The sequence below is a fragment of the Leptinotarsa decemlineata genome, unplaced genomic scaffold (assembly GCF_025532065.1).
Source record: "Leptinotarsa decemlineata unplaced genomic scaffold, Ldec_3_MD MMD2_tig00026328_RagTag_RagTag, whole genome shotgun sequence".
Lineage (NCBI taxonomy): Eukaryota > Metazoa > Arthropoda > Insecta > Coleoptera > Chrysomelidae > Leptinotarsa > Leptinotarsa decemlineata.
The window spans coordinates 37284034-37305320 of record NW_027412688.1 but is presented as its reverse complement, the minus strand read 5'-3'; the positions used below and the strand labels follow the sequence as shown (position 1 = coordinate 37305320).

The following is a 21287-nucleotide window of genomic DNA, read 5'->3' as shown; positions in this document are numbered from 1 at the left end:
AATATTCAATTGTGTTTTTTATCTACTGTCATAATTATATTGAGCAAAAAAATCGCAAAAATATAAGGTATCTTAATGTGAATTTAGACGATTATAAAATATTCTCAGGGGATTTTTTTTGACCCGTTGGCATCACTACACAGTTGGCATCTCAATGATATCAGTGTTGCCAACTATAAACCACCAAAACACAACCAATTTTACGTGAATAGTGAATACGGTTGATTGTTGGATCGAAACTCTATTGTGTCAACAGCGCATGCGTCTTATTATTTTCTATTTTTAATACTATTATATTAATTATTTTTACGGCCGATTTCATAATCAATATCTAAAGTCCACTTTACCGAAAGGAGACTTTACACTAAAGTCCCCTTTAAAGTAGCTGTTGCCGTCATTTGGTTTCATAATTAATATTAAAGTGCCCTTTCCATAAAGTATCTTTTAAGTAATTTTTAAGATGTTGGTCAACCTGGAATTCATGGATTTTGACAAGATTTGTCATATTTGGCGAGTATTTAAGTTCAGTGTTTGAATAAGTAAGGTTAAGAGTTGTGGTGTTCGATGTTTTTGTTATTTGTATTTGTGAGGACGATTTATTTGGACAGAAATGGAAATGTTAAATAAGAAAGTTCGCTCGTCAAATTTTTCTCGGGAGGAAGAAATGAATTTAATACAAGAAATTGAAAAATTCAAGCATATTTTAGAATGCAAAACTACTAATAAAGTAACGAATGCAGAAAAGGTATGTATTACAAGTACAAGCAATTTTTTTGTGTGTATTTTATTTATTGTAGAATACATGTTAATGTAATCATAACCCTAATTTTCTTCATCAAGGGTGAAGGGTGTGAGCTTGAAATAATAAATTAAAACTATATATATTTATGTAGTTAGATACCTCAATATAAATAAATTTAAATATGATTTTAGGAAGAGGCATGGCGCAAAGTACTTTCCAGCTTCAACTCCAGAAATATACAAGTGAGAAGTATATCTCAGATTAAAGCAAAATTTGATAATCTGAAAACAAAAGCTAGAAAGGATATGGCGAAACAAAAATCATATATGACGGGAACAGGGGGTGGTCCCGCAATAAAAATTGATTTAGATCCTGTAACAGAAGCAACCCTAAATATAATAAATATGAAAACGCTGGTGGGTTTGAATAACAGCTTGGATAGCGATTTCATAAATGTAATTACATTTTTTTATAACCAAATCATTTTGTTTTAACAGTTACCAAACTAAAATTTGGTTAATGGTTAAAAACATTATTTCTTTCATGATTTTATCTGTATTGGTTAGGGCAATAAAATTAAATATTAATTGTATGTGATATTATAGGATCTTGGAATGGATGCATCATCTTCAGTTTTAAAGGAAGAACTTCTAAAAGAATATCCTCAACAATTTGTTGTGAGTAAATAAACCGTTTTTTAAATGATAATATATTAGCAACCTGTTAATAGTTGTCAAGATAAATTTGTTATTTTTTGTCTTGGGAATATACTTGTATAATATTAATTATTCTGAATATATTATTACAGGATTCAGAAATGACAATAATTGCAGCAGGAGAAGCCAAAGATGAAATGTCAGAGATTTCTACGCAATCAGTAAGTTATAGATTTTTTTACTACTAAACCATAGTTCGGAAAGACCTTTTATTTTGAATTGAAGGGTTTATATTTTTAGGAGTGATTAATTTTTGGGAAAGAAATTTTTTGGCTTTCTACTACTTCTTCTTGATACAAAAATTATGTGGAAATCTTCTAAAGAAAGGAAAGAAGTAATCAATTTGAAAATAAGTAACTCTATGTACATCATGCAAAGAAAAATCTTTCAGATAAAAACTGGAAGGAAGTCCTCCTGAAACAGCTATTTTCATATAAACATTGAATTACATTACAAAGTATCTTCTGTATAATTCAGTATTCATTGTTCAGTATTGTTTCGAAAGAATTTTTTTCTGTCGTGTAATTCAATGTTCATATGAAAGTAGCTGTTTCAGGAGGGCTTCCTTCCAGTATGTGTCTGAAAATTGTTTCTTCGCATAATCTACACATCTATGTATAGAGTTACTTATTTTCAAATTGATTACTTCCTTCCTTTCTTTCGAAGATACCTATATTTTTTTTGTATCAAGATGGAGAAGTAGAAAGCCAAAAACTTTTTTTCCCAAACCTTTTAATTTATGCTGATTAAAGCTAATATTTAAGTTAGGGCCTCAAAAAATGTAATAGTACATTTGCTTTCAGATAGTACCTGAATTTACTGAAGAAATTGTATTGGAGGAGAACCAGATATCACCTCCTAGATCAATGACACCCTCAGGGAGCATGTCAGGTAAAAAAGTGAGTTTTGAATTGTGTGTGGTACAGTTGTAATTTTTATTATATAACTCTTGTCTGTTCCCAGCAAACGCATATTAAGAAAAAAATCGATTGGAGTAGTTATGCACCTAATAATTTAAAAAGAAAAGCCAACGGAAAACTACACCCAACCAAAATAAACCCGTTATATAATGCAAAAGAAGATTATTATAAAAAGAAAAAGGAGCTTCTTGAAAAAACGGTAGAAGCAGAGGAGAAGGGGAGATCTAGGAGAAGGGAGAGAGAAGAAGAAGAACATTTAAAAAAAATGACTTTATTGGATTTAGAAATCAAATTAAAAGAAAAACAATTAAATAAATTAAATGTTTCATAACACTGATTTTTAATTATTATTAGTATTTACAATCTAGCAAAATGTTCATTAATTATCAAATTCCTTATATTTTCTGCTATATTTGGATTATTTTCCATGGGGGGTAATACATCCTCATCGTCTTCCTCTATTTCATCTTCTTCAGTAAAGTTATCATTCATATCAATGGCAATGTTATGAAGAACTGCAGTTGCGACTATTACTGCCATTGTGGTTTCTAGTTTTAGTCTCATGCCAAACCTCAAAACGGGAAATCGTTTTTTCCATAAACCGTATTGACGCTCTACTACATTTCGAGTCCTTATTATAGACTCATTGTATACATTTTCAGCAGGTGTTCTAGTTTGTTGTAACTCAGTCATAAGATATGGCTTTAGAGAATATCCACTGTCACCAATTAGCATATACTGACCAAATACACCATTTTCAAATTTTTGCTTCAAACTGCTATTATTGAAAATTGTTTGGTCATGCACCGATCCTGGCCATCTCACAACAATATCTCTAATTTTCAATTTAGCATCGCTTACTGTCTGAACATTTAATGCAAAATAAGATTTTCTACATCTGAATATTTCTGCATCATTTCCACCGGGAGAATCAATTTTAACTAATGTGCAATCAATTGCTCCAATGGTTTTGGGAAATGAAGCTATTTCATAAAATTTTTCAACTGCTTCTTCCAATTCTCTTTTATTTTCATACATGCGAATGTGTTGTCGGGCTAGTGAGGCAATAGCAATAGACACCTTTTTGATAATCCTGCTAGCTGAACTTCTAGACACTCCCATAAAATCTGATACGATTATTTGCATATTTCCTGATGCGTAGAATCTTAAAGTCAACAATAATTGTTGTAATGGTGTAATGCACCCACCTCTAAAAAATAAATAAATTTTTTTATAATTCTGTTAATAATACAAATTTTACAACTTACTTATTAGTAGGTAACTGAATTTGTTCTTTTATTTCATCTAGTAGATACAAAACAGTTTGTTTTTTTAAGCGAAAACGTTGGTAAAAGTCAAGCTCATCATATTTTTCGAAGCAGTCTGTTCTTTTCCTATACACTTTTGGTCTTCTAGTATAAATAAATTCTTCATCAGATGAACTTGAGCTAGACGTTTCAAAATTATTCATATTTTTATGATTATTATGGCTAAACGAACACAAAACTAGCAAACGTAGCGAGTAGCACAACAAATAACAATTATTAAAATTGAGGTTATGTTGTAGTTAAATGACACTTTAGCGAGTTGAAGTAGAGAAATCGACACTTTAACTTTGAAGGACGTTTTTGGCTTAAAGGACACTTTAACTTGGTTATGAAATCAAAAATATTTATTAAAGTATCATTTAAAGTTAAAGTAACCTTTATGTTTCTTTATGAAATCGGCCGTTAATATTCTTTATTAAAGTAAGAATGGATTTCTTCAGCATTAATTTTCAGTATCCTATGACAAATATTTTATGCACTATCGTTGCCTAAATTACGCGTGAGTACTCATTGTATTTTATCATTTTTAAAAAATCATAAATCCGCTATAGCTATTTAGTTTAACTTTATGCTTTACTCTGTTCCCTGACTATAAAGGTGCTTTATGACTATAAACTCCGTACACAACTTCTATACGGTGCTATAAGCAACAAAGTCAACCTAACCATAGTAGAAAGCTGAAGACCGATATCCATCACTGGATTTTGCGGGTTATGAACACATTGCTATCAAATCAATATTCATTAGTACGTAATTCATATATACATTTCTCGCCAAATGTGCTGCCTTCCATTATTCCTTCACATTGATTCAATAATGAATATTTTGTTTCAGTTTCCAAAAAATTTAAATTTGAATAAGCTCGATGGATACCAATACCTCTGAAAAACACAAGGAGGTAAAATGTGAGGAACAAATTGAAAGTGAAGAAAATCTTTATATTCATTATGAAGATATCAAGAAAGAAATTAAAGAGGAAAGAATAATTGAAAGTACAACAGATGGTTCCAAAGTTGAGCTTAGTCACCATGAACGAATCAAAAGTGAGGAGATCGATATTCTTTATGAAAATACTGGAGAAAAAAAACTAAGAGAATTTGGACATAATTTTATTATCGATAGTCCAGTAGACAAATCAGAACAACTCAAATATGATTCTGTAGGAAGCAGTTACATGTATGAAGACGGAAACTCTTCTTTCTCAGGCACTACCACAGGTAAGTTTTGTGTGTGATATGTACTTCATCACTCTCTAAATGAATTTCTCTCGTCTGTAGTATTTTTGAATATTCCATAGCTCATTATTGGTCGAACAAGGGCAAATGTACATTTGGAATGGGCCTAAACCTGTGTTTGCAATATAATGTTGCAGTCCATTTTCAGTACACCATTTATTAATTTTATCTGATACATCGGTCAATTATCTAGGTCGATCTTACAGCTTACCTATAGTAGTCTGGTAAAGTCCTCTATAATCATCATCCTTTTAGCTCAGATGAATTTATATTTCAAGTTTTATTTTCCAAATGGAGCTGCCCTATTTGATAAATGAAGATATAAATGTTGATAATTGAAAGCAGTCACAATTCACATAAATTTAAAAAAAATTAGTCTCCTAAGATTGAGTCAAAAATAAAATAATTTATTAAAGAACCCACACACTGAACGTTTCTGTATTTTGCTAAAGCCTGTCAATTACTCAATGCTTGAGGTGTCAAGGTGTTAAAATAACAGTTTGGTGTTGGGAAAAACACTTCAGTAATATTCATTAACTTCAAAAATAATATTTGGAAGGAAATCGGAGAAGAAATGAAAACACAAGATGACGAACTTCTCTTAATTTTAATTCACTGTAAAAAAAAACAACATAACAAATGTTTCTAATTTTTTCAGAGAAATAAAATAATTTTTAAATGTGTCTCTTACTTGAAAAGCATTTCCTGTTGCATTTCCACCTTGCAAAGGAAATTTTTGCAGTTCAGAGTTTGTAAGCTCATTTTTGCATAGTTGCACGAGTATCCATAATATTTTTTGATACAGTTATGTACAATACAAGTCGCCAGTACTATGTTTCCTGCATTTTTTGGTGCTGCTGAATTCCCTTGTAATAGATTTGAAATTTATAACATATTTAATATGTATTTGTGAACACATAGCTGATATGTACAATATCTTAAAAATTTATCCTAACATTCAACACCGATATTATAGTGAACTGACCAAATAATGGAGTTGTACTCCAGTATGAATGTAACTTATGGCACATTTGATGATTTTTATAGATTTAACGCCTAGGTCTCTACCAGCACAAAGTGTAAAGCCTGACATTTTACAGACTCGAGATGAAAATGAGTTTCTAACATTTATTTGGATTTAAGTGTAATGCATTGACACTATGCCCCTTAGAATAACTGCTAATAATTAACATCTGATAAATTATGAACTGTTTTGAACATCTTCAGATAATCGTATAATTATTTCTTAACAGTATAATCAGTATAATCTTGGATATATATGTGTATTTTATTAATGAAAAATTAAAAACCTTGATAAGTTATAATTTATTCTTTTTACAGATACTAAGTCATTGATGTTCCTCAAGGAACAAGACGAAAAAATCCTCAAGGAAGAAAATATATATCACGCCCTTTCTAGAGAAGGAATTCCAGTTGAAAATCGTAGAAGAATTAATACTGGGGAGAAACCATTTAATTGCAAACTATGCAAAAAATCGTTTAAAAGAAGTAGTAGATTGAAAGATCATCAAAGGACTCATACTGGAGAAAAGCCATATAATTGTAAATTTTGCAGAAAGTCTTTTTCTCAGAATGCAAACTTGTTAGTTCATCAAAGAACTCATACCGGAGAAAAACCATTCAGTTGCAATATTTGTAAAAAACCTTTTTCTCAACATAACAGCATGATAATTCATCAAAGAATTCATACTGGAGAAAAACCATATAATTGTACATTTTGCGAAAAGTCTTTTTATAAAAGTAGTATATTGATACTACATCAAAGAACTCATACTAAAGAAAAACCATTCAAATGTGAATTCTGCAAAAAGTCGTTCACTCGCAGAGATGGGTTGGAAAATCATCAGAGAACTCATACTGGCGAGAAACCATACAATTGCGAATTTTGCAAAAAATCTTTCAAACAGAAAAGTAACTTGATAATTCATCGAAGAACTCATACTGGAGAGAAACCATTTGATTGTAAATTTTGCAAAATAACTTTTGCCCAAAAAATTACATTGATGAATCATCAAAGGACTCATACTGGAGAAAATCCATTCAATTGTAAATTTTGCAAAAAGTCCTTCAAACAGAGAGGTCATTTGGAGAATCATGAGAGAACTCATACAGGAGAAAAACCATTTAATTGTAAATTTTGCACAAAATCATTCACCCAGAAAGGGAACTTACAGAAACATGAAAGAACTCACGTTGGGAAAAATGAAACTTTCATTCAGAGTTCTCCACTGAAAACTGAGAAAATTGACATTTGAAATTATAGGTGTAAACTACGTTACTTTGTAACTACGTGTAATTTTAACTGCTCACCAGTTATTGTCCAATTGTAATATGTTTATTCGCAACACAATATAAATACATAAATATAGATTGAAAAAACGTTTGACAGACTATCATTGTGGTTGAACTATATATTTAACAATAGTGTTAAAAACTATCATTAGCATATGTTATTATTCATAAAAGAAAGTCCTAATGGTATTTTCAAATTTAAGAAGTGATTGACTATGAATTTCACTTTTTCTGTAGATAAGAAAATTAGAATTTGCCGTAGGTGAGAAAACAGTTGTGGATCTAGTATTTGGCTAAGGATATGAAAATTCAATCATAATATTACAATTATGTCATTGACGATCTATATAAAAATATGAAGTAAGGGTTATTATCAAAAACCTGCGTTGACTTGTCCTTTAACTGTTTCGTTACTATATATTACTGGAGTTTTTTCCCAACACCAAACCATTATTTTAACAACTCCACACGTGTTTCGATCACCAAGTGATCATCTTCATGAGGAAGATCAAACAGTTTGATCTTTCTCTTGATTCATCTCCCACAAAGTACCTATACCTTCGTCTAAAAGAAAGTAATAGCTTCATTTCGTAATCAAAGCCCCCAAGTGAGGAAGAATCATCTCATATATCAAGATGCAAATAAATATTTCGAAATAAAATCTAGAAACACGATTGTTGGTTCAATCTTTTGACAGTGTATCTGATGTGCCAAGTCTAAATATCTTAAAATGTTGATAATGTCATTATACTCAAATTGTTGAAAGTTTTGATATAGCATAACATTTTTGTTGAAATTGTCATCTCCAATACCTAAATGCATAGTCTGTTGGGTTGACGTCATGTTGTGAAACATGTTACACTTCTTTCGGAAGATTTCCTAACATGAACATTTTCAAATATGATCAGTAACAAACGATATCCATATCGGTTGAGTAGTCCTAGTATCAAAGGCCAATAAAAATTAATAAGAAAGAAGAATTTTAGAAAGCTCGTCAATTCTTAATATAGTCTGTCTATGCCACAGAACTCATTGAAATGTTATTTGGAGTTCTGTGATCTATTTTTTTTTCAAACTTAATACGTTTTGGCGTTTTATTCCTCCACTAGTTGAAATATTTTCTACTTATGAAATATACTGCATTCAAGTTTGATGGTATTAAAACCAGTACAGCCGATCTCATCCTGAATTTCGAAAGAAACGCTATAACATCACTTACTAAACGCGCTGAGCATTCCGGGCGTCTACACCAATGGAGCTTTGATAGTGAGATAATAAATTAATTCAACATTCAACCAGCAGAAATGCTTTTAATATAAATTTTCTAAGGTTAGCTAGACTGTAACCAAGAGAATTCAAAAAACAAAAATACCTAAATTTAATAATTTCGTGTGTAATACCATCAGTAATCCTGATGTACAATTTCTTCAAAAGTACTATTTTAAGGTTGAAATTTCACCGGAGCAACACTGGAAATAGCTAATAAAACACTACCTCCTTCTTGTTACACCTGCGTAGAGAAGAGTCGGTATTTTGGAAAGGTGCTCGTTTTGGACTTATTTCACGCCAGAGGTTCTAGTTTTACTTTTTATTTTTTTGTAGACACAATTTTCATGTTCAGGACTCTATGTTTATGTACATTCCAGTAAGCATCGTGAATGTATTTCTAAGATGACATTAGTTTGTTCGGAACCTGAGTGTTACTACTGTATAGTCACAAAATGAATTTAAGCTTTATTCTGTGGGGTGGGATTGTGGAATGGTTGGCAACAGTTTACTAACAAATAACAAATGTCAGTTTGCCAAAACCAAGTAAATTTGTTATATTATCTTTGATCAAACATTTACATCGAATGAGACAGAAAACGTCCAGATATTTCGATTGCAGAACCTTTTTTCTTTTTGTATATTGAAGCGATCTTCAGACATAAACGAAACCGTATGATGTGATAGAAATGTGTTCAGAACAGTGCATCGGCTGTCTTTCGAGATGGAGATTATGGATTCGGCCCCTATTTATTTTTGTGTACGCCTTCGCGGCTTTAGTGTTTGTCCCATACTTCCTGGTAAAGTCTCTGGAGGACGGGTTCAACAAGCACGACCAAGAAATTCTCATTGGGGGAGTTTTCGTATTGGTGGCCATTCCTTTGTCTTTCTGGGAAATGATCCAACATGGAATAAATTATACGGAGCCGAGGTTACAAAAACACATCATCAGGTATGCTAGTTTGTTTAGAATCATAATAAACAGGCTAGGAACAGTGTTGTTCATGGCGAGTTTTAGAAGGCGCCTCATTTTTCAAAGAAAAGTCGCACTTTAGTGTATCGAGAAATCACTCTGAACTAAAACATGGTACTATTCTTTCTCTTTCACTTCACTATTTCCAACTTCAAGCCTCTCTTTATGAAGTCGCTCTACATGTTTTCTGTGATAATGCCTTTTTTTCTGAAAATATTATCGCGCAAGGAAAACTATATATATATATATATATATATATATATATATATATATATATATATATATATATATATATATATATATATATATATATATATATATATATATATATATATATATATATATATATATATATATATATATATATATATATATATATACATTTCTTGGCCTTACTGAAGCCTTTGATACCGTAAGTTACAAATTTTAAGGGGAAAAATTAAAGGAATTGAGTAGGTTTTAGAAGATCGATTTAAATATTGATGAAAAGTTATTTGTCTAACATTATTTCTTACAACTAGAAAGTTATGATTAATAAGAGTTGCATGAATCCACCTTAATTTTAATACTCTGTGAGAGTTATTGATCATCAATTTAATAAATTGTTGGATGTAGCCATTACTAGGTGGTAGGCGATCATCATGAAATATAAGAAATAAAATGTCCTATGTAGGCAGTAACTGCAGTAACGTTAGTTACAAGTTCAAGTGGTATAAAAACATAACAAGTTTCATCTCTTAATTTTCTTGATTACCAATTCAGACCAAGGTGTTGAAAGTTATTTTTCAGATAATGTTATTTTTTCAAACTTTTGAGATGATCCTTGTACAACATACCTCCTTCGAATTTCAATATTTTAGTAATGTAATACTCATTTCTTATTTCTAGGATATTGTGGATGGTTCCAATTTACGCTGTAAATGCGGTAAGTGTATTATTAATTGATTATTCATCATAAAACAATTCATTTATTGGAATAATAATTGATAGTAAAGTTTGATCATATACTTCCAACATAAATTCCCGAAGATGTTTCATGTTGCTGCTGATCAGAAACGTTAGATATTCCTTGAAGAGTTGCTTCCACAATTTTATCAGATATTTTAATTTGTTTGAAAGAAGATAATGTACATTTATGCCCAAATTCATGACTGTGGAGTTGAATTTTCCAGAGTCATAGAATGTCTCCCTAATCTTATTCTTTTCAATAACTTTTCAGTGGCTGGGGCTTATTTATCCCCGGCAGTCCGTTTACGTAGACTGTTTAAGAGAATGTTACGAAGCATACGTCATTTACAACTTCATGAAGTTTCTCCTAAACTACCTCAACATGGAGATGGACCTCGAAGCTAACTTGGAGCTGAAGCCTCAAGTGAAACACATGTTTCCGTTATGTTGCCTGCCTCAATGGGAAATGGGAAGGTGAGGAGAGTAGCGTTTGAAGTATCGAAGATTAAATTATCGTTTTTCGTTTACAGGGAATTCGTTCATATATGCAAGCACGGAATTTTGCAGTACACGGTTGTGAGACCACTGACAACGGCGATTTCTTTGTAAGTTTTGCATCTTTGAACTTCACCGAATTGATATGGCGATTCAAACACTATATTTTCCATTCTGTTCGAAAGTGTTCTTCGTTTCAATAATATATTACAAGGGTTACCTCTTGATTTTTAAGAAAAAGTGTGAAAGTATATTTTTTGAACAGTATTTTGTTCGACAAAATATTGCTTTTGAAATTGGCAGCTTCTCAAGATGATGAAAATTGTTGTCCATATATTTGTGTGTTTAATGAATATAAGAATAAGTGCATACCAAAACATTATGTTCATCAAGTACATAGCATTTAAGATATGTTTGTTAACTGATTCTTTGTATTTTTTCCTTTGTATTCGTTCTTACTGTATCAAATTGTTGAAAGAATGTACATCATCTGATGATAATTTGTAAAAACTACAAGGTAACCCTCGGATTCCAGTGGACAACTCAGGTATTTTCACTTAGATCATGTATTCTGTTCATACTACTTATATTTAATGTATTTTCGCCAAAAATCATCGTTTTTACACTTTGTGAGTGGGTACGAATAGTGTTTAGATGATTGAAATAACAGAATAGTCAATGATGAATTAGGAGCATAATAACGTGGTCCTCCTTTTTTTTCAGCATATGTAAAAGTTTCGACGTTTTTGGTGACGGACAATTCAAAGCCAACGTAGCCTTTCCCTATATGATAGCAATCAACAATCTATCGCAGTTTATTGCGATGTACTGCCTAATCATGTTTTACAGAGCTACTCTATCTGAACTGAAGCCTATGAAGCCTTTGGGAAAGTTCCTCTGCATCAAAGCTGTCGTCTTTTTCTCTTTTTTGTAAGTAGTTTGATTTTCAAATCTGGATTTACGAAATTGCTAGTTTAGAGATGAGATTATTCAATTAAAACTTCAAGTTCAGAATGCAGTATTGTAATTTTTTTAGTTTCTGCAAATGGCCAATATTACTAGTTGAAATGTTGAAATATGGTATTTAAAAAGCTGAAATTGCTCAAATTGAAGTTCGAGACGACTGGTTCAAAGTTTCATTTCATTTTATAGACGAAATCTCTAAAAAAATTCAAATGAACTGCATTTTTATGTGTGAATTATGAGTTTGTAGCTTAAATTGCCACTTTGAGTTTGAAATTACCAGCTGAATCTTAAAATTACGTGTTTAAATTCTGAATTACTTCTCCTCAGCCAAGGAGTCCTCATCTCGCTGATGGTTTACTTGGAATGGATCAAACCTAGCCCCGATACCGGAGATGACCCTCTCAGTCTCTCTATCAGACTCCAAAACTTTCTAATTTGCATCGAAATGTGCTTGGCTGCCATTGCACATCATTACTCCTTCTCTTACAAGGAGTATATCTCTAGAGGATCTCGCAACCAGTCGTGCTGCTCGGCCTTCCTGGCCATGTGGGACGTTTCGGACGTGCAAAGCGACATCAGGGAGCACCTCGGGATAGTAGGTGAGTTGCTAATAAAATTCTTCAGGAGCCAATCAGAGAAAATTTGCATTTTGCAAATTTGCCTGTTTGAAAAGTTGATGCATAACATATACATATTGATTTGTTTACATTATATAACGAGAATGTTTTTTTCTGGATTTTAGGCAGCTCAATAAGCAGGCGACTACGAGGTAGGAGCATGTACACCATTCCGAGAGGCAATAACGAATTCGACCCGCTCGTGGCCCTGTGGCGGTGCACGGCGCACCTAGTTTACCAAACTATTACCAAAGCAACTGTGATGAACTTATAGTCAATTACGGTACTGTGAGTGCTAGTCAGCCCATTAAAATGAATCGTAATAGGTATGATACCTAGGGAAGCGGTAGTGTGCTTAGCTTTTCATGCATCGGGCTGGACTGAAAATTCTAAATTTCTCGCAGAAGACTGTTGATATAATTATTGGGTATGTGCCCTAAGAGTCGAGGCCAGTAAGAAAAATAATATTGGCTGGTTGTTTTTGTAGCTTAGGCCATCAAAGAGGGGATGTGAAGGACTGATTTTCATGACACATTCGCTTAAACTAGGGAAGTGTAGAAGGGCTATTCTAGTTATTTTTTCATTTTTCCGACTTTTAATTTTGCATAATGTGTGATCAGTATGAAAACATCAGATTAGATTGAGTTATGTAAGAAAAATAATTTCGAGTTCAAGACGGAATTTCCGAGATAAAGGTCGGAATTTTCTAGTTGAATAAAAAAAAACTGTGGTCCTTCTACGTTCCCGTATGAACGTGATTTAGAGATTTTTTGGTCCACCCTATATATTTTATGTGATTTTTTATTGAATTACATTTTTTTAATGTTACCGATGACTATTTTAGTTTTATTTGTATATATATACATATAATTATATAAGATATATTTGTATATTAATTCTTACTGAGTAATACAATAAAACAATTCTTGTGTTTCATTATTAGTTTATAAAAATCTCCCAGATAACTGCATTAATAAGTTTATTGAAAAAGTACTCATTTAATATTAAATCTAGATTGACTGTCCAATGAAAATTTGAGTTGAAAATTAATATCCCAAGAACAAAAATCTCTTACAAATTCACACCAGAAGGGAAAGATTGCAGTTTGGATTGCGCCCATTAAGACGCATCTCTTTGTGTATTTTCTTGAAAATTCAAAATAAAACTTTACACTGGTATTGGCATAACCACACAGGTGAAAACTACACGTATGATGATCTCTCGCTTTAGTTTTTAAAGATATTTTTGTTGATACTTGTTTCATAATCGAGCAATTAATGGTCTTGACATTACTAACATTTGATATGAATTCGGCAACAGCGTAAACTTATTCTATTGCTTTCTTCCTAAGGTGTTTTCTGGTGTTTAATCTTATTCGATGGTGTATTCAAAAACGATTCGTAGTGACGTCATTAATAATAAGATTCTCCAAAATGAAATGATTCAGTTTGTATCAGATTTCTAATTCAATAATAAAACAAACTTTTCAAATTAGACTCAGATATTAATATCGACATCTAACTAATAATTTTTCAGCTCCATTTTGTACATTCTTACAACGTATTTGTAAAAAAAGTTTTTATTACTTTATAAACCATTGCTTACTACTATGTGGTATAGCGGTCAAAATAAAGCAGAAACTGACGTGAAGTAACATCAAATTCGCTTCAAAACCAATCTCGCGCTAGTTTTGAATCATCATGAATACGTTTCAAATCATAGTTGATATGACGTAACCGTTTCAACGAGAGAATCAATGCCTACCGTATTTATACTGTCTTCTTGTTAACCTAACAGAAGTTCCTGGAATATATCAACAAAATCATAAATCATAATACCTAACTTATGGAAAATACACTAAAATTGAATTGTCCAATGATCAAAACACCGGGAGTAACTATTTGAACTATTTTCCTATAGAACTAGGGAATATTTTTTTTATTTTCGAAAAGTGTGAAGGTCTATTTGAAACATTTCGAGAACCAAAAGATATGAAAAAAAACCAATAGACCTCTACAATTCCGAAAAATATATGTAAAAATGACGTTACCAATCAGCTCAAAATGGACTAGTAGGTTAAGTAAAACGAGTATGGACATAATCGTTGGGTAATTGACAAGTACACAAAACACACGTAATAACGTGAACAATCAACATGACAGGTAGAATTAATGACACATAAACAGAGTAGCCAACTTAGAAATAACACATGTGCTTCAAATGATATCTTTATCAGACGAAGTCTGTTAACTAACTTTATCTGTCTGTTAACCAAAGTACTGGATATTTATGAAACACTCTTCAAGAGAACAAGGTACAAAGAGGGTTTTTATATGGAATTTTTTGTAGAATCAGACAAAAAAACCAACAACTCTGAGTTTAATGTTGGCAACAATGGTTTTCGGTATTGGTTTCCGTTTCCTCATGTCTCCATTTTATTACTAAACAAGCATTGTACTTTATGATGTTAGTGGTTAGTGGCCTTTGGCTTCAATAGACTTAAGCATACATCCAAGTAGATTGAGAAGTAGAGAAGCAATTCAAATTTCAACCCGCCATTGTTAATTGAAGTGAAATTCAATCTTTTTTTACTAGTTTATGAATGGCCGAAATGGATTCATTGGAGATTTCAGCCCCCTATATTCTAAGAACCATCGAATACGAACCTCCTGAAAAGTTTGTGGAAACAATCATCATAGAGATAACCAAAGATGAACATTCAGAAGAGCCTTTTGAGGATAACGATGAGATGACGATAGACAGTCGCCAAGCTCTACCCGAGGGAGTAGTAGTGAAGGTTGAACAACAATCAGAATTCGAGGATGAATTTCAACCTGCATTTGTTGGTAACATTAAGATGGAGGAAGATGAAACTTTGGGAGAAGTATATAAGGAAGGCGTATTTGTTAAAGAGGAGCCCTCCGAGGATCAAGCTGACTGGGACGAAGAATATGGAAAATGTATCGATTCAGACGAAAAAAAGGGCAGTGAGTCTTCAGAAAACAAACTTTCAAAATATTCTAAAGAGTGCTACATTTGCGGACAAAATTTTTCACATCATCAAACTTTGAAGAGGCATATGCACTCACATTCAGGTGAAAAAAGAGCCTACAAGTGCCACATATGCAACAATACCTTTTCACGCCATCATATCTTGAAAAGGCATATTCTGTCTCATACGGGTAATCGACCGTATAGTTGCATTTTCTGTCCAAACACTTTCACTAGAAAGGATCATCTAAAGACTCACATAAACCGAGTTCACGATTCGAACCCTGCCAAAGAGTCATTCAAGTGCTTTAATTGTGGTAATGCTTTCAAGACAAAACTCTCTCTGTTAAGGCATGTGTAAGTATAACAGTGTGTTACAAAATTTTAGTTTATTCACTAAACATTCAGTTTTTGTCGGAAAGATATCTCGTAGACATCCAGATACCAACTGTTATGTCCATAAGATAACTAATGAAGACATAAATTTCTAAATGTCTTATGAAATGTCATAGGATATTCGTGGAAGGATATCTATTCCAAGTCCACTGAAGAATATCTTGTGAATATCCAATTCATGTCCGAAGATCTAAAGTGAACATGAATTGACAAGTTAATATTTGCCAGTGGAATAAATACCTTTTCATCAAAATGTTCTACTTTGTGGAAACAATTTAACTGGTCCGTATTCAAATCTGGTGATGAACAAAATGTAATGTAATCTTTACTCGCAAAAATTTTAGATTCATTAGTCCTTTAAAGATCGATTAATAATTACTTATCCAATGATATACTTAGATCTACTATCACTGATTTGTTACTCTTCAAACATAAAATACTGTACTTTTGGAATTGAATACTGTACTACACATTATCGTCACTGTTTAATAGTAACTCTTTAGTGTCCCAACAGAGGTAGATTGGTTTGTCATTAAACATAAAACGTGAGAAAATTTAAAAAAAAACTTTAAAGAAATGTAGAGCATACATAGAAGTTTCTTTTGGATGTGAACCTTTTCAAAACAACTACTTTGACAGGAACATTGAATTACATTATATTACTTTTTACAATTCAGTTTGTTTAATGATGGAGGAGTAATAATAATAATATTTATTCAGTTGGATCATCTATAGATGACATTGAGTATGTCAAAACGTGTACAATTACAAAATTTAAAATACAAACTCCGTGCACTTGAAGGCACACTGATAACGTATAGTTTTTTTTTCCTCTCTGGGATTTCTAATACAGCTATTGTTACCTCAAAGTTTTTCTCTATACATTTAGAAAAGGTGAAGTTTTGAAATATAATTGTGTGTGACGTCATTTTATTACATGTTGTAATTATTTTTTATGTAAATAATTATGGCATTTTCTAAAATAAACATTATTATTATAATTGGATACTATAAACGATTTAATTAGTTCCTGGGGTTGTAAACTTATTCAGAGTATGATCATTTCATTCTGAATCATTCTAAAACCTACTCTAGTTACGTATCATAAAACTGATACTTTGATACATTCAAAATCATACATATTGTAAACTGTGGTTTCAATTGGATTGAAGTTGTGCGTACAATGATATAGCTAATAATCTATGTAATCCGAAAAAAAAAGGTTCGTTACCATATTGTCGTAGGGCTATAAAATTCTTGGATTCATTGTACGACACTGCAAATGTGTTTCAGCTCAATTAATGATAGTTTACCTGGCTCTAGTAATCTCGATACTAGATTATGGTCTGCATTTTGTTGAACTGAAGTTAGTCTTGTAATCAAATTTATGATTACTGTTGAAATTTAGAGTCTTCCTATTTCTATTGTGTCACTCACCCATGAATAATTTCAACGTGCCAACTCCAAAAAATTGTCATATTTTTAAGGGTGTGTGTGTGTGTATATATAACACAATTGATTACAACTTATTTTTTTAATATCACTTGCAAATTTTCAATACTGTTTCAATTTTATTCATCTCGTCTCTTTATGTCAATCATGTGTTTGCTGTCATTGTTTACATATTTTTATAAGATACATGCATCCTCTTTTTTTCTTGGAAGTGCTACAAATATAATAATAAACTTTGTATGCATAACTGAAGTAATTATTGTATTTTGTTTATTAAGAAAATCAGTATTTTATCACTGTTGGATTTGACAGAAAACAACTCTTTTCCTTAATAATACCTCGACAGTTACTGAATAACCTCCAATCCCAACAACTTATAGAAATCATTCTTAGAGGGGCTTCTTGTTTCCCATCAGCAGAAACTTGATTGGGGTTTGTAGTTATCACCTAAAAATGATAGATAAAACACAGGGTGATTGATTTGAAAGTTTCGTTTTTTAAGTCTCAGTAAAAAATACCACGACTTATTTATTATTTATTTTATTATTTATTATTTTATTTTATTATTTATTTATTATTATATATAGGTTCCGCATGCACCATCCTGGAAAGTTCCATTGCAAATTCTGTTCTAAGAAATTTATCCGAGAGAAAAACTTTAGGATACATCTGAAAGACCACGGTGTGGAAAATAACCTAGATGAAGTTCTAAAAGATCCCCAAAATGATGGGACATCCTCCCTGTGTGAACTCTGTGGGAAGACATTTTCAGCTGAATTTCTGGAGGAACACAAACATATCCACGAACGGAATTACCAATGTGAGGTGTGCGGAAAGCGCTTCTGTACGTTTTCAAGGATGACCAGACATCTACAACTTCACTTGAGAGAGGAATGTTTGCAATGCAAGCTATGTTCCAAGCGTTTCCGTCTCAGGAGTTCCTACAACAAGCACGTGAAACAGCATCAGAACCCAGAGCACGTACTGTGTGATATTTGCGGCAAGTGGCTTACTGAAAAAGGTATGGATATATTATTTTGGAGTTTTTTTACGTATCAACTCTGATGAACTACTCAGTTATAATAGTACATAGTTATGATAAGCACATATCCCTTTTCAAAATAAATATTAAGTTTCCACACTGATTTCTAAATATTACTCATAAAAAGTGCTTATTGTCTTGAATTTCCAATTACATGACAGCTTATACAATTTTATATATTACATAGATTCCAAAGCCCATTTTGAACCATTTTGGCTTCGACTTTGAAGCCATTTCAAATAACTAAATAGTATGGTCTCAATCTGCCTAATTCACAGTTAGTGATATGCTCTAGGGGCTTTGTGACTTGACGTCGAGGTCCCAGTCTGCCAATTTCCCAGGTCTCGTCACTGGTCTTCACAAGGGTCTCAATGTGGTTATTCACAAGTGAAGACTTGGAAGTAGACAGATTGAGACAAAGACCAGTGACGAGACCTGAGAAATAGGTTGGATTGAGACCCCAGCCTCAAGTCACAAAACCATTGGAGCATGTCACTACCTAATGAGGTGGTGCAGATTGAGCCATCAGTGTAGCCATACTTTCCAGTCTTTGAAATGAGTTCCAAAGTCAAAACTAAGAGGTGGAAGAACTGAAAACCTGGGCTTCAGAATCTCAAATACATTTTTTGTAAAAAAAAACTCTCAACTTTTTCAAAGACATATATTGTATATTTCGTAAACAATAATCTCCACCTATTTTAATTGTGATACCCAAATCTATGAAAGTTTCTTCAAAGACAAATTTCTGTTCACAGATGATTTTGACAAGCACCGCAAACTCCATTTCAAGAACAAAAACTTTTGCACGATCTGCGGAAAGAAATTCTCTGGCAAGGTTTTTCTGGAAAAACATATGATGCGCCACAAGCCGAGGCTCTTCAAGTGTCCACAATGTCCGCTTCGATTCAGCGAGGAGAGGTACCTGAAAGACCACATAGACATTCACTTGAATCACCCGACAATTCTGCCAAAAGAAGGAGTCTTTCAGAATCCGACCAACTCGAATCTGCCGAATACCTGCGAAATTTGTGGTAAAGTCTTCTCTTCGAGGAGCTACATGCTCAGCCACATGCGTTCCCACAGCAAAGAGGCGACTTTGGAATGTCCGATCTGCCACAAGAAACTCAAGACGAAGTTGGAGCGACACATGAAAATCCATTCAGATGAGAGGCCGCACGGGTGCCATATCTGCCAGAAGCGGTTCCGCTTGAAGGAGGTCCTCAACGACCACCTTAAGACACATTCGATTGAGCCCACGGTCACCTGCTCAGTGTGTTCTATGGGGTTCTTTTCACATCGCGCACTCGTCTATCACATGAGAAGCCATTCGGAGGGGTATCCGTATCGGTGCAAAATTTGCAACAAGAACTTTTACGTGATGTCACTTCTCGAGGCGCATTTGAGGGTTCACACTGGTGAAAGACCGTTCCAATGTGATATTTGCGATAAGAAGTTTATTGAAAAAGGTAAGGTAATATCTTGACAGACACTTGTTGTGGTTTTTTTCTGTTTCTCTCTGGATATAATGGAGTAGAATTTATTCATCTAGAAATTCACATAATGCAATAAAACATATTGCATTATAGAAATATTGCAATAATAGTAAATATATTATCTTACATACAGCTACATTATTATGTGTTTCAATAAGAAAGACTGTGTTAATGTAAGTTACTTCAGATTGTTTTTCAAAAATCTGGTAAAAGCTCTTTTTTTATAGAGCACTACTATGTGGAAGATTTCCTTTCTAGTATTTTGATGAATTCACTTCAAAAGTATCATTAGTATATTTTATTTGGCTTTTCTTTGTTATTACCAGTCATTCATTTATACTTTTTGATCAATTAGTGTGTGGCTTGTAACTTGATTAAGTATAGTGCAATAATGTCTATGCATTATTAATAATTATTGTGAGGAATAATTAATTTTCTTTCTATGGTCTGTCCTCAATGTTTGCATTCGTTTTGCCAGATTGTTTCTCAATTTGAATAAAACAATTTATTTCTAGGCAAGTTGAAGAAACATCTCATTAAAAATCCAGAGAAGAAGTATTTCACCTGCACGAAATGCCCAATGCGTTTCTGCTACGAGAGAAACCTAGTCACTCACATGAAAACCCACTCCAGCGGCGACGAGAGGCCCTTCGAATGTCCTCACTGCGACAAAACGTTCAAAAAGATGTACGGAATGACCACGCACATGAGAGTCCACACTGGCGAACGCCCATACCAGTGTTCCATCTGCTCGCAACGCTTCACCATGGCGAGCTCGCTCAAAGATCACGAGAAAATCCACACCAACGAGCGCGCATTTTCCTGTGCGTTTTGCCCAAAGAGTTTCAGAAGAAAGACTCATTTGAACGGGCATGTTAAGAATATGCACGGAGAGATGAACTACTCACCAAAAAAAGTGGTCATTGTTGATGACACGGATGTTGATAAAATGATAGAAATGAAACTTTCTAAAAAGGCGTTCATCATCCGGACAATTCGCAAAAGAAAGCTAGAAAATTTCGGTATTGCTGAGATTTCAGGCTGAAGCGATATCTTTACGCTGTGAAATGGGTACTTTGATAATTGTTCATAACAGTAATTGCTAATAAATTTAATTCTACCAAAGTCTTCTTGTAGAAAATCTCGGTAATGCTGAAATTTCAGGCTGAATCGATATCTTTACATTGTGAAATATGTACTCTGATAATTGTTTATGATAGTAATTGTTAATAAATTTATTTCTACTAATGCCTTCGTCTAATTATGTCCTGGTGTATATACATTTCAAATCAAAAACTACTTCGAGTGATTAGAAACATGACCTACGTTTCTTTCATTAACGCCATGATAATAAAACAACTTTTCCACGAATAATTTTACTAAAGACACATTTT

General features: G+C 32.7%; 4 protein-coding genes across 6 annotated transcripts; all 4 read left to right on the top strand.

The window, feature by feature from the left end:
- The first annotated feature begins 278 nt into the window (after positions 1-278).
- On the top strand, positions 279-2390 carry LOC141485598 (myb/SANT-like DNA-binding domain-containing protein 3). 2 transcript variants are annotated; one of them, XM_074182551.1, is made up of 5 exons: positions 279-745; positions 934-1158; positions 1348-1419; positions 1551-1619; positions 2262-2390. In XM_074182551.1, the coding sequence occupies exons 1-5, from the start codon at positions 611-613 to the stop codon at positions 2388-2390; spliced, it is 630 nt and encodes a 209-aa protein (XP_074038652.1). In that variant the 5' UTR covers positions 279-610. The 2 variants fall into 2 exon arrangements, with proteins under 2 accessions (XP_074038652.1, XP_074038651.1); XM_074182550.1 differs by having other exon boundaries at positions 280-745; positions 934-1197.
- Positions 2391-4098: 1708 nt separating this feature from the next.
- Positions 4099-7345, top strand: LOC141485597 (uncharacterized). 2 transcript variants are annotated; one of them, XM_074182548.1, is made up of 3 exons: positions 4099-4205; positions 4541-4923; positions 6283-7345. In XM_074182548.1, the coding sequence occupies exons 2-3, from the start codon at positions 4572-4574 to the stop codon at positions 7215-7217; spliced, it is 1287 nt and encodes a 428-aa protein (XP_074038649.1). In that variant the 5' UTR covers positions 4099-4205; positions 4541-4571; the 3' UTR covers positions 7218-7345. The 2 variants fall into 2 exon arrangements, with proteins under 2 accessions (XP_074038649.1, XP_074038650.1); XM_074182549.1 differs by lacking the exon at positions 4099-4205 and adding an exon at positions 4270-4452.
- A 1649-nt stretch (positions 7346-8994) lies between these two features.
- Positions 8995-13455, top strand: LOC111503722 (transmembrane protein 184C). The gene is given in 8 exon segments (XM_023158103.2): positions 8995-9472; positions 10382-10418; positions 10713-10915; positions 10972-11046; positions 11660-11866; positions 12230-12501; positions 12645-12730; positions 12733-13455. Coding segments are annotated over 8 exon segments (1269 nt in total). The 5' UTR covers positions 8995-9209; the 3' UTR covers positions 12859-13455.
- A 1484-nt stretch (positions 13456-14939) lies between these two features.
- LOC111503723 (uncharacterized) lies at positions 14940-21139 on the top strand. The gene is made up of 4 exons (XM_023158104.2): positions 14940-15867; positions 17946-18379; positions 19156-19866; positions 20409-21139. The coding sequence occupies exons 1-4, from the start codon at positions 15122-15124 to the stop codon at positions 20936-20938; spliced, it is 2421 nt and encodes an 806-aa protein (XP_023013872.2). The 5' UTR covers positions 14940-15121; the 3' UTR covers positions 20939-21139.
- The last annotated feature ends 148 nt before the right edge of the window (positions 21140-21287 follow it).